Source organism: Thunnus thynnus, chromosome 11, assembly GCF_963924715.1.
Source record: "Thunnus thynnus chromosome 11, fThuThy2.1, whole genome shotgun sequence".
NCBI classification, from domain to species: domain Eukaryota; kingdom Metazoa; phylum Chordata; class Actinopteri; order Scombriformes; family Scombridae; genus Thunnus; species Thunnus thynnus.
The window spans coordinates 30,336,496-30,348,712 of record NC_089527.1 but is presented as its reverse complement, the minus strand read 5'-3'; the positions used below and the strand labels follow the sequence as shown (position 1 = coordinate 30,348,712).

The 12,217-nt window shown below is 39.3% G+C and overlaps 1 protein-coding gene across 11 annotated transcripts in view; it reads left to right on the top strand.

Annotated features, from left to right (window-relative positions):
- neb (nebulin) overlaps nucleotides 1–12,217 on the top strand; it is a 66,019-nt gene that overhangs the window by 9,239 nt on the left and 44,563 nt on the right. For all 11 annotated transcript variants that reach the window (XM_067604403.1, XM_067604409.1, XM_067604408.1 and 8 more), the window contains exons 14-50: nucleotides 247–348; nucleotides 442–549; nucleotides 655–759; nucleotides 872–970; nucleotides 1,629–1,733; nucleotides 1,851–1,958; nucleotides 2,088–2,201; nucleotides 2,315–2,512; nucleotides 2,675–2,782; nucleotides 2,936–3,034; nucleotides 3,184–3,288; nucleotides 3,724–3,831; nucleotides 3,994–4,305; nucleotides 4,434–4,640; nucleotides 4,760–4,864; nucleotides 4,979–5,086; nucleotides 5,187–5,498; nucleotides 5,629–5,835; nucleotides 5,949–6,053; nucleotides 6,218–6,325; nucleotides 6,423–6,734; nucleotides 6,920–7,126; nucleotides 7,236–7,340; nucleotides 7,532–7,639; nucleotides 7,732–8,043; nucleotides 8,235–8,441; nucleotides 8,551–8,655; nucleotides 8,794–8,901; nucleotides 9,006–9,317; nucleotides 9,482–9,688; nucleotides 9,778–9,882; nucleotides 10,090–10,197; nucleotides 10,307–10,618; nucleotides 10,713–10,916; nucleotides 11,076–11,180; nucleotides 11,665–11,772; nucleotides 11,866–12,177. In XM_067604403.1, the coding sequence (XP_067460504.1) occupies nucleotides 247–348; nucleotides 442–549; nucleotides 655–759; nucleotides 872–970; nucleotides 1,629–1,733; nucleotides 1,851–1,958; nucleotides 2,088–2,201; nucleotides 2,315–2,512; nucleotides 2,675–2,782; nucleotides 2,936–3,034; nucleotides 3,184–3,288; nucleotides 3,724–3,831; nucleotides 3,994–4,305; nucleotides 4,434–4,640; nucleotides 4,760–4,864; nucleotides 4,979–5,086; nucleotides 5,187–5,498; nucleotides 5,629–5,835; nucleotides 5,949–6,053; nucleotides 6,218–6,325; nucleotides 6,423–6,734; nucleotides 6,920–7,126; nucleotides 7,236–7,340; nucleotides 7,532–7,639; nucleotides 7,732–8,043; nucleotides 8,235–8,441; nucleotides 8,551–8,655; nucleotides 8,794–8,901; nucleotides 9,006–9,317; nucleotides 9,482–9,688; nucleotides 9,778–9,882; nucleotides 10,090–10,197; nucleotides 10,307–10,618; nucleotides 10,713–10,916; nucleotides 11,076–11,180; nucleotides 11,665–11,772; nucleotides 11,866–12,177 (6,060 nt within the window). The remainder of the gene's footprint in view (nucleotides 1–246; nucleotides 349–441; nucleotides 550–654; nucleotides 760–871; nucleotides 971–1,628; nucleotides 1,734–1,850; nucleotides 1,959–2,087; nucleotides 2,202–2,314; nucleotides 2,513–2,674; nucleotides 2,783–2,935; nucleotides 3,035–3,183; nucleotides 3,289–3,723; nucleotides 3,832–3,993; nucleotides 4,306–4,433; nucleotides 4,641–4,759; nucleotides 4,865–4,978; nucleotides 5,087–5,186; nucleotides 5,499–5,628; nucleotides 5,836–5,948; nucleotides 6,054–6,217; nucleotides 6,326–6,422; nucleotides 6,735–6,919; nucleotides 7,127–7,235; nucleotides 7,341–7,531; nucleotides 7,640–7,731; nucleotides 8,044–8,234; nucleotides 8,442–8,550; nucleotides 8,656–8,793; nucleotides 8,902–9,005; nucleotides 9,318–9,481; nucleotides 9,689–9,777; nucleotides 9,883–10,089; nucleotides 10,198–10,306; nucleotides 10,619–10,712; nucleotides 10,917–11,075; nucleotides 11,181–11,664; nucleotides 11,773–11,865; nucleotides 12,178–12,217) is intronic.

Genomic DNA, 12,217 nt, shown 5'->3' with positions numbered 1-12,217 from the left:
GTCACTAAGAGTACCCTCCTCTATACAGTGAGTTAGTTAATGCCAAAAATGATTTAATTGAATAAAGTTTCCAGTCTTACTGACATGTTGTTTGCAATGGTGAGTGAGTTTCAGTTAGTTTTTCGATCCAATTCGACAGATGATTTGTTTAGTTGTTTGTGTGTTTCTCAGTGCTTACTTCTTTGACTTATTGACAGTGATTTATATGTTATTTCTCTGTTCATCTTTTTTTTATTCTCTTTGCAGAAAGTATATAAGGCCAACTATGAGAAATCCAGGGGTTTCAGCATCAACTATTGTGACACGCCCAAGTTCCACATGGACTCAGTACTTAAACAGTTCACTGATGTAAGAAAAATTACACCAAAGCTTTTCTTTTATCATAAACATCTGGTGTTATTATTTTTTTAAAAATATATACATTTTGACTTTTGTCTTTAGGCACATTACAAAGATAAGTATGACAATGAGGTGAAGGGCCACTACATTGGAAGTTATGAGGATCTCTACATGCTTCACTGCCAGAAAGTTGAGGAAATGAAGAATGAGGTAAGTCATGGAGGATATTCCTTTCCATGTTTCTGATTTAAATTATTGATTTATTATTTGCTTTTTTATATTGTTGCTTAACAATTTGCATATTGTATCTTGCAGCAAACATATAAAGCTGAATATGAAGACATTAAAACAAGATGCTTCTTCCCCCAAACAATTACGCCTGAATATGAAGCTAGTAAGAAGCTTCAAAACTGCAAAGATGTGAGTAGTTTTGCTTACTAGAATACTTCTTTGCAGTACAACAGATTCATAGCTGTCTTCTTGTAGTATACTTACATGTATGTCACACATTTTTCTATGTTATGGTTTGCAGAAAGTTTACCGGCAACATCCGGACACAGTGAAATTTACACAAGTGGCGGATTCGCCAGTTCTGGTTCAAGCAGCCGTCAACGCCAAACAGCTAAGTGACGTATGTACCATTTATGGACCACTTCCGCTTAGTACTGATACAGATTGCATTAGAACTGAAATAGATACAGTATATCTCATAAACTCCCATTGGATCAGGACTGTAAGGTGATGTAACATTGCTTGTAAATGTCACTATATTTAAAATTTATTTTCACTCTATGTTCCTTGATATAAAATAAGTTGTTATGAAAATGATTGTTTTATCATATAGTTCATTTACTGAGTTAAAGTGCTACATTCGCCAGCTAATGCTTTAGATCAAAACTTCTTAGATATGCAGATTACCTTAAAATGTGCCCAATCATCCACGTAGCCCAGCTGTCTTTCTGTGGGCACCATGGAAACTGGAGAACCATCTCTCTGTAGTATAAATAGCAACAAGCATACAGTTGGCCCAGAATAAACCCTGTGATCAGAGAGGGGCCGGGGAGGTAGGGAAAGGGACAGTTAATATCTCTCAGATAGAATCCAGTTAGTGCTCTGCTGCCCTCCTGTGACAGAAAGTCAAATAACACTTTACCTTAACGTCTGCCTTGTCTTGAAATTATTCTACTTTTTATTAGCAGTACGATAAAAATCAATCACACTGACTAATGAGAAGGAAATCAAGGGTTTTGTTATGAATGCATAATTTTATCATTTTGTCTTTTTTGCAGTTGAACTACAAAGCAAAGTATGAGGAAACTAAGTTCAAGTGTAGTCTGCCCCCAGACTATCCCTTCTTCATCCAGTCCAGAGTTAACGCTTTTAACCTCAGTGATGTAAGTAATTCTGTTTATTTGTAAATGCACTTTATTTCTAAGATGATCTGCTTTGCTGTCAGCTTTAATTTGGTATACATTTTCAATATCCTAAATGGTACAATTTTCTCCTTGCAGAGCTGTTATAAGTATGACTGGGAGAAATCTAAAGCGAAGAAGTTTGAGGTCAAGGGTGATGCCATCTCAATCCTTGCTGCCCGTGCTCACACAAACATTGCCAGTGATGTAAGTATGCTACAATATCAGCTTTTAAGAATGTCAGTATTTCTTGCTTGCAGTTACTTTTAGTACTCAGTCAGTTTGTTTGAGTATTTTTATTAATCTGGCAATTCATAACCTTGTGCTTCTGTGTAGGTTAAATATAAGAAGGAGTATGAGAAGAACAAGGGACAGATGGTCGGAGCCCTCAGCATTAATGACGATCCCAAGATCTTGCACTCCGTTCATGTTGCCAAAATCCAGAGTGAGGTAAGTCATTAACTTGACTTATGACTAAATTACTGTCGTTTCCCTTACAGTGAATATATTAGAGCTGAAATAAGAGGGCATTCTTGAACAATCTCTTACTGATATCTCCACAGCGTGAATATAAAAAGGACTATGAAAAGATAAAGACCAAGTACCATGCACCATTGGATATGATGTCGGTCACTTTGGCCAAGAAATCCCAGGCAATTGCCAGCATGGCCGGGTACAGAAGCATCAACCCCAACTTCTACCTTCCCTACGACAGTGTGTTGTTGGACCTGGCCAAGAAAGCCAACATCATCCAGAGTGATGTAAGTATAGACAGACTTAACAACGACTTATTGCCGACAGTTGGTTTTTCGGTTAATCATGATATAAAAAATTACTTGCATGGTTATTATGATATTAATTATGTATTCAGTGATGCCATTTTTTTGTTTTTGTTTTGTGTTTCTGCATCTTCTGAATCACAGAATGAGTACAAGTCTGACTACAACAGCTATACCAAGGGTAGCCCATGGGTCACCTTTGGCTCAATGGAGGTGGAAAAAGCTAAGAATGCAGGTCGGATCCTTGATGAGGTATGTGCGCAACAGCACCCCTTCAATCTCTTTGTTTACACTTTCCTCCCCTAAATGTCTCCTCAAATGCCCCACGACTTTAAACAAATGGACATATGTCATTACTAGCAGGATATGTCACATAATGTGATCATTTACTTGTGTTTCCTACAGAAAAAATACAGACAGCACCCAGACACAATCCCCTTCACTTCTATTGACGACCATCCCATCATGATGCAGGCCAAAGTCAACCAGCTTCAGAGGAGTGATGTGAGTCTACTGTCACTCTCACCGTTAATTCTGCAGAGAGTTTGCACTTTTTATTCTAAGCTCACTGTTGAGAAGATTGTTTTTATCTTTACGTTACACTAAGCACAGTATATGTGACCTCTGCCTTTAATGTCCTTATTTCCTTACAGAAATTCTACAAGAGAGGTCTAGAGGAGATTCATCAGAAGTACTCTCTTCCTCCTGATGTCCCCGAGTTCCTCCAGGCCAAGTGCAATGCCTACAACGTCAGCAATGTAATGCACAGAAATACTGAGAGATCATATGTCTTAATTACATTATATAAACCAAATATTTTTTTCATAGGATACTTTCAAAGTAGTAATGTTGGTACATTTAAATGAATTTATTCCTGAATGTAATGTCATATTTTCTTTATTTATTCATGACTTTATTTCAACTTACTTTCATTTCATTTAACAAGTAAAACACAATTGTAGATGCAATGTATATAAGGATATCCTTCATTCCTGGTTAGTCTTTTAAAATAAAAAAATGTTTGTACATGCACATACTGTATACTGTATATGTAAGTGTAATGTATGCACTGACATACACAGTATACTGTACGTGCAAAAGCGTGTGTTTGTAAATGTGTAGTGAATCTCTGCCAAACTTATTAAGTGTTCACATTTTTTGTTGTTGTTTATGTCTTTAATCTGTAATTGCAGAAAAACTACAAGCTTGCCTGGCAGGAGATGATTGCTAAAGGTTATGACCTGAAGCCTGATGCTATCCCTATTATTGCTGCCAAAGCTGCCAGACATGCTGCCAGTGATGTAAGTTTTTTAAAGACTGAGCCAGCTTCTCAGTGAGTTATGCTCAATCACAATTTTAACATGCCCTGTACCAGATGTTCTGTACTTGTGTTGCATCATATAATTGTTAAAATTCTTTAAATGCTACATAATTAGAGATGTTATTTACCATTTGACCCCTAGGTCCAATATAAAAAGGCTTATGAGAAGGCAAAGGGCCACCATGTTGGCTTCCGCAGCCTCCAGGACGATCCTCTGCTGGTTCACTACATGGACGTGGCCAAAATGCAGAGTGAGAAGAACTACAAGAAGGACTACCACAAGGCCAAGCTGAAGTATCACTCCCCAGTGGACATGATGAGTCTTGCTCATGCCAAACATGCCTCAGCAGTGCAGACCTTTGCTGGCTACAAGCAGCACCACCATAATTACGTTCTTCTGCCTGATGCTATGGGCCTGCAGCTTGCTCGCGACATGAACCACAACTCCAGTGATGTAAGTTCTTCCTTTTTTTATGAATTTTGTGTCATAATTAACACAAATACTTTATGTCTTGGCTAGAATATGGTGTTTGGTCTAATAATATTTTGTATTTCTCCTTTGGTGTCTCCTTTATTTTCCAGTACAATTATAAACTGGATTATGAGAACTCAGTCAAGGGAACTGGCTGGGTTCCCATTGGCTCTCTGGACGTGGAGAAAGCTAAAACGGCAGCAGCAGCCTTGGATGAGAAAAAGTACAGGCAGCACCCTGACACCATCAAGTTCACTAGTGTCACTGACTCCGTGAACATGGAGTTAGCCAAGGCCAATGCCAAGATCATGAATATGGTGAGGAAGGGGAAACAGAATAACTTCTTAATTTGCTCCCATATAAGTCTCATGAATTCAGTCTGGGAATTTTTTTTTCAGAATAGACATGAACCTATCTCTTTATTGTAATTATGCAGAAAGAGTATAAGGCCAGTGGAGAGAAGTTCATGCACACTTACCATCTCCCTCCTGATGCCCCTGAACTGATGCAAGCCAGATACAACGCTGTCAACATCAGCAAGGTTAGTTGCCGATTCCTGCATAACATTTCCCAGCCTTTGTGCAAATATAAAACGTATATAGAAATTAAACTGTTTCTATATTTGTAAAATAACACTGATGATCTTTTTATGTAGAATTACTACACCTATAATCACCGTCAAGATCTGCTCAAAGGACATCAAGTGAAGGAAGATGCCATTCCAATTGTTGCAGCAAAAACCTCTAGAGACATTGCCAGTGATGTAAGTTGTGAATATAAATGTAAAAATAAATAATACTATTCAAATGTAACTGCATTCAATAATGTTATTCGTAAGACCTAATGTTTTTTTTTTTTTACAGTTCAAGTATAAGCTGGCTTATGAAAAGGCAAAGGGCCACCATGTTGGCTTCCGCAGCCTCCAGGACGATCCTCTGCTGGTTCACTACATGGACGTGGCCAAAATGCAGAGTGAGAAGAACTACAAGAAGGACTACCACAAGGCCAAGCTGAAGTATCACTCCCCAGTGGACATGATGAGTCTTAGTCATGCCAAACATGCCTCAGCAGTGCAGACCTTTGCTGGCTACAGAAAAATCCCTCACAGCTACCTGCTTCTTCCTGACAACATGCACCTGCAGCTGTGTCGGAGCATGATGGAAATTCAGAGTGATGTATGTGTTGTCACTTTTCACATGTGTTACCATGGTGTAATGCTAGATGATTGGTGCATATATAAGTAACTAGATTGCACTGTTTTACATACTTTGAAATAAGACCTTTTTTTTCTCTCTATACCCACAGAATGTTTACAAGTCAGATTACACCAACTACCATAAAGGCCTACCATGGGTCCCTATTGCTTCCCTGGATGTTGAGAAGGCCAAAACCGCGGCAGCTGCGCTGGATGAGAAGGGCTACCGCCAGCATCCCAGTACTCTTAAGTTCACAAGCAAGACTGACGCCATGCAGATGGCTCTGGCTCTGGCCAATTCGAAACAGTTGGACAATGTAAGATGCAATGCCTTTTCCCTCTCTTAAAATGTGTTGAAATACTTATGCATGTCAGACAAAAAAACTTTTAAAAACTCATATATTTTACTATTCTTTTTTCTTCTCTCTAGGCTGCATACAAAGCTTCGGGTGAGAAGTTCATGCACACCTACAACCTGCCAGCTGATTGCCCTGAGTTCCTCCAGGCTAAATTTAATGCCCAGACCCTCAGTGAGGTTAGAGAACAAAACATTTATTGGAAATCAAAGTTAGACTCTGCTTTACCAGCCAAATATGTTCTCATACAAGGAATTTGACTTGCCTAAAATGCTAAGTGTATATCATAATAGCATCATCTGTATACAAAACATTATCTAAAATACTGCTGTGTTATCCACAGAGTCACTACAAGCACCAGTGGCTGGAGGATATTGCCAAGGGATACGACATGAAGCCTGATGCTATTCCTATCCAACATGCCAAGCAAGGCAGACATATTGCCAGCGATGTATGTAAATCATAAATCTACCCAGCACAGAACATTGTTTTCTATTTATGTAAAACAGTCACTGTTATTTAAATTGCTCCTTTTCCTTTCTTTTTAGGTCCAATACAAACTGGCACATGAGAAGGCAAAGGGCCACCATGTTGGCTTCCGCAGCCTCCAGGATGATCCTCTGCTGGTTCACTACATGGAGGTGGCCAAAATGCAGAGTGAGAAGAACTACAAGAAGGACTACCACAAGGCCAAGCTGAAGTATCACTCTCCAGTGGACATGATGAGTCTTGCTCATGCCAAACACGCCTCATCAGTGCAGACCTTCGCTGGCTACAGAAAGATCCCTCACCAGCACGTCCTTCTGCCTGACAACATGCAACTGCAACTGTGTCGCACCATGAACACGCAGTCAAGTGATGTGAGTGGCAGACAGTGAAATGTGTCTTTTAGGGTCAGAAGCATGTCTGAAATACAACTTCACTGAATCTTTTACTTAATTTACAAATTTGTGAAAAAAAGTTTAAAAAAATAGTTATAAAAGGTTTACTCACTGATCTCAACTTTAAATCCATCAGAATAATCTGATTGTCTCTATTTTTTCAGTATAATTATAAATCTGATTGGAACAACTATGTCAGAGGTACTGGGTGGATCCCTATTGGCTCACTTGCAGTTGAAACTGCAAGAGTTGGTGGTGAGATTCAGAGTGAGAAGAAATATCGCACTCATCCATCCAACTTCAAGCACAGCAAGCTGATGGACTCCATGGACTTGACTCTGGCTACTGCCAACAACCAGATCATGAATAAGGTGCAGCATGTTTAAATGTTCTCTACAGTGCATGGCCACAAACATGTTGTCAACAATCTTATTCATAAGAATTAGCATTTATTTGTTTTTCTGGTCTTTTCATTTACAGAAAGCATACACGGCAGCTTGGGAAAAGGACAAACTGACAGTCCATGTCATGCCAGATGCTCCTGAGATTGTCCTGGCCAAGGCTAATGCCCTCAACATGAGTGAAGTAAGGGATTATATTACATTACAAAATTTTGTTCAAAAAATGTACTGACTAGTGTCAATAATGGGTGATGTATAGTACTGTTTATGCATGATTGTTTTCTATATAGTGAACTCTATCTCTGTCTAAGGAATGTTTTATAAATTGTTTTATTGATAGTAATTTATTAATATGAACTTATATGTTTTTCACAGAAACTCTACAAAGCCGGTGTTGTGGAGATGGCCAATAAGGGCTACAACCTGAAAGCAGATGCCATTCCAATTGTGGCTGCAAAGTCTGGTACCACTATTGCCAGTAATGTAAGTTGGAAATAAATTCCTGTACCAAAACAAGATTTTTCTCTACTACAACATATCATACATTGTAAACAAGTATTTATTTACTGTTACAGTACAACTACAAGCTGGCACATGAGAAGGCAAAGGGCCACCATGTTGGCTTCCGCAGCCTCCAGGACGATCCTCTGCTGGTTCACTACATGGAGGTGGCCAAAATGCAGAGTGAGAAGAACTACAAGAAGGACTACCACAAGGCCAAGCTGAAGTATCACTCTCCAGTGGACATGATGAGTCTTGCTCATGCCAAACACGCCTCCTCAGTACAGACCTTTGCTGGCTACAGAAAGATCCCTCACCAGCACGTCCTTCTGCCTGACAACATGCAACTGCAACTGTGTCGCACCATGAACATGCAGTCAAGTGATGTGAGTGGCAGACAGTGAAATGTGTCTTTTAGAGTCAGAACTATGTCTGAAATACAACTTCACTGAATCTAGAATTTTTACTTAATTTGCAAATTTGTGCAAAAAAGTTTAAAAAAATAGTTATAAAAGGTTTACTCACTGATCTCAACTTTAAATCCATCAGAATAATCTGATTGTCTCTATTTTTTCAGTATAATTATAAATCTGATTGGAACAACTATGTCAGAGGTACTGGGTGGATCCCTATTGGCTCACTTGCAGTTGAAACTGCAAGAGTTGGTGGTGAGATTCAGAGTGAGAAGAAATATCGCTCTCATCCATCCAACTTCAAGCACAGCAAGCTGATGGACTCCATGGACTTGACTCTGGCTACTGCCAACAACCAGATCATGAATAAGGTGCAGCATGTTTAAATGTTCTCTACAGTGCATGGCCACAAACATGTTGTCAACACTCTTATTCATAAGAATTAGCATTCATTTGTTTTTCTGGTCTTTTCATTTACAGAAAGCATACACGGCAGCTTGGGAAAAGGACAAACTGACAGTCCATGTCATGCCAGATGCTCCTGAGATTGTCCTGGCCAAAGCTAATGCCCTCAACATGAGTGATGTAAGACAAATCAATGACACTGATAAATCAACTGCTTGTAATAGTTAATGTATGATTGCTCTAACTTTAGTGATGATTGTTGTGTGAATGTAAACACTATTTTATTACATTATTATCATATTTAAATATCTTTCACAGAAACTTTACAAAGCCGGTGTTGTGGAAATGGCCAATAAGGGCTACAACCTCAAACCAGATGCCATCCCAATTGTGGCTGCAAAGTCTGGTACCACTATTGCCAGTAATGTAAGTGGAAAATAACATATTGTATGAATCCGTACAACACATCAGCTGCAGCTGTATAACAGTACAGTATCTGTGAATTAATAAGTCCTTGTTTGCTGTTACAGTACAAGTACAAGTTGGCTTATGAGAAGACAAAGGGCCACCATGTTGGCTTCCGCAGCCTCCAGGATGATCCTCTGCTGGTTCACTACATGGAGGTGGCTAAAATGCAGAGTGAGAAGAACTACAAGAAGGACTACCATAAGACCAAGCTGAAGTTTCACTCTCCAGTGGACATGATGAGTCTTGCTCATGCCAAGCATGCCTCTGCTGCCCAGACTATGGCTGGATACAGGAAGATTATCCCCTACTACACTGTGCTGCCTGATGCAATGAACCTGGAACTGGCTCGTCACATGCAGCTCATCGCCAGTGATGTATGTACAAAGACTGACTTAGTCACCTTAAAATTAAGTTTATTTGTAGTAAATTGTAATGTCCATAGTAACTTTAAACCATTTGACAATACTGGTACTAATATTCAATGTAGCTGTGCTGCACTGTGAAGGAATACCGTTTATATGTTCATATTCTCCTTTAGAACCAGTACAAGAGTGATTACGAAAACGTCGTAAAAGGAACAGGATGGGTTCCTATTGGATCGCTGGATGTTGAGAAAGCAAAACTAGCCGGTCACATCTTCAGTGAGAAACAATACCGTCACCATCCTAGCAACTATGCATTCACTAAGGACATGCACTCCATGGACCTGACACTGGCCACTGCCAACAACCACATTATGGATAAGGTACTGGATATGACTTGTTGTGAAAATATTAGAAATATCTCCTCTCTGTCAGTATTGAGAAATCAAACCAACATCTATTTTGTTTGTAGAAATCCTACACCAAAGCCTGGGAGACAGACAAGACCTCAATCCACATCATGCCTGATGCAATGGAAATTGTTCTGGCCAGAGGAAACAAGAGAAACTACAGTGAGGTACAGTGTAATACCTTAACTTTTCTACACAATTTCTGCACAAAGCTTTTAAGATCTGTCATAAACTGACATGAAAAAAATGTCACAACACTTATGGATTTAACAAAAAGGAAATGGATATGTCATTTTAAATTGTTGTATTAGTATAGTCATTTGGAAGTAAACATGCTTTACTTTACTTTACATGTATTTTCTCTCTCTCTTCAGAAACTGTACAAATTGGACAATGAGCTGTCCAAGAAGAAGGGCCATAATCTTCATGCTGATGCTATTCCTATCCAGGCTGCAAAAGCCTCCACTGTTATTGCTAGTGATGTAAGTGTCTGTATTTTTAGTGTATTTTTAGATTGTATTACCTATATACTTTAATTTTTCAAGCTTTCCCCCTCACCAGTTTGGTTATCTCTCACACTTGCTTTCTTAGTATAAGTACAAGACAGGATACCGCAAGCAGGTTGGCCACCACATCGGTGCTCTCAGCATTCAAGACGACCCTCTGCTCATGCTGGCTCTGAACTCAGCCAAGATTGCCAGTGATGCCTTGTACAAGAAGGACTTCAACAAGTCCAAGACCAGGTTCCACCTGCCAGTGGACATGATGGCATTTGAACTGGCCAAGAAGAACCAGATTCAGGTCAACCACGCCAACTACATCACCCGTCTGCACAACTGGACTTGCCTGCCAGACTCCACTGATGTGGTCCTGGCCAGACATGCATATGACCTACAGAGTGATGTGAGTATGAATCCTTAAATTTAAGTTTTCATGCATATGTTTTTAAAGTTTTTGAATATCTTTAACTTCAATAAACCCCTTTTGTTTCATCCAGGCTGTTTACAAGGCAGAACTGAAGGTGCTGCAGGGTATTGGCTGGGTGCCTATAGGTTCATTGGATGTTGAGAAGGCGAAGAAAGCTGGTGAGATCCTGAGTGAGAAAATGTATCGTCAGCACCCAAGCAACTACAAGTTCAAAGTCTCTACTGAAGACATGTCCTTGGCGCTGGCTAAGGCTAACGCTCATGTTATGAACAAGGTATTCAATCATCAATCCTCAGAGAATTATTTAATATAAAAGCAAATCCCTCTGTTGACTATGTATGCTGATATGATAAGGGTTTTTTCTCATAAAATGGCATACCTGCAGGGTTCATAATGTGAATAAATTTCATGTTGTTGATTTCTGTGATTGCAGAAAGCATACACTGACGCCTGGGAGACTGAGAAAACCAAGATCCACGTTATGCCTGATGCTATGGAGGTTGTTCTAGCCAAAGCAAATAATGTCAACTACAGCGTGGTAAGTGAAGAATTAAACATGTATCCTGTTACAGCAGCTCTTATTTATGTATTATGTTCAATGATAACTGTGCAATATGGTTCAAATTAATACTGTCATATTCATAAGGATATTTTTTCTGATATTGATATGCACTGTATATATCAAGGTATGGGAAATGTATGCAAAGTTACATATAATATCACCAAATGTTCAGTAAAATGAACTGTGTTACACTACTGTGCATTGCATCAGACAAAACTCTTCACAGGTGTAAAACAAAAATCTCAATAACTCATTTTTTTTGTTGTTTTTAAATACAATGTGCTCTCAATCATTCATTTGGACATGAAAATTTTGTAGTATGATAATTTGACATGATCATATCATCACAATACAATTCCGTTTCAAGTCAATAAATGGTGATATTGAATTATCACCTTGTACTCCTTAAAATCGAAAATGTAAATACTAACAACTGTGGGATTTTTGTGTTTGTTTACAGAATAAGTACAAGCAGGCATATGAAGATGCCAAGAAGGACGGCTACGAACTGCGCAATGATGCCATTTCCATCGTTGCAGCCAAGGCTTCCAGGGACATTGCCAGTGATGTAAGTTTCTTTTTAATTATTTCATTTTACCACTTGTACAAGAGTTTGTGTAACTGTTAACAAATAATGGTCTTATGTCATTTTTTTTCCCAGTTCAAATACAAGACAGGATACCGTAAGCAGGTTGGACACCATGTTGGTGCTCGCAGCATCCAAGACGACCCTCTGCTCATGCTGGCTCTGAACTCAGCCAAGATTGCCAGTGATGCCTTGTACAAGAAGGACTTCAACATGTCCAAGACCAGGTTCCACCTGCCAGTGGACATGATGGCCTTTGAACTGGCCAAGAAGAACCAGATTCAGGTCAACCACGCCAACTACATCACCCGTCTACACAACTGGACTTGCCTGCCAGACTCCACTGATGTGGTCCTGGCCAGACATGCATATGACCTACAGAGTGATGTGAGTATGAATCCTTAAATTTAAGTTTTCATGCATATGT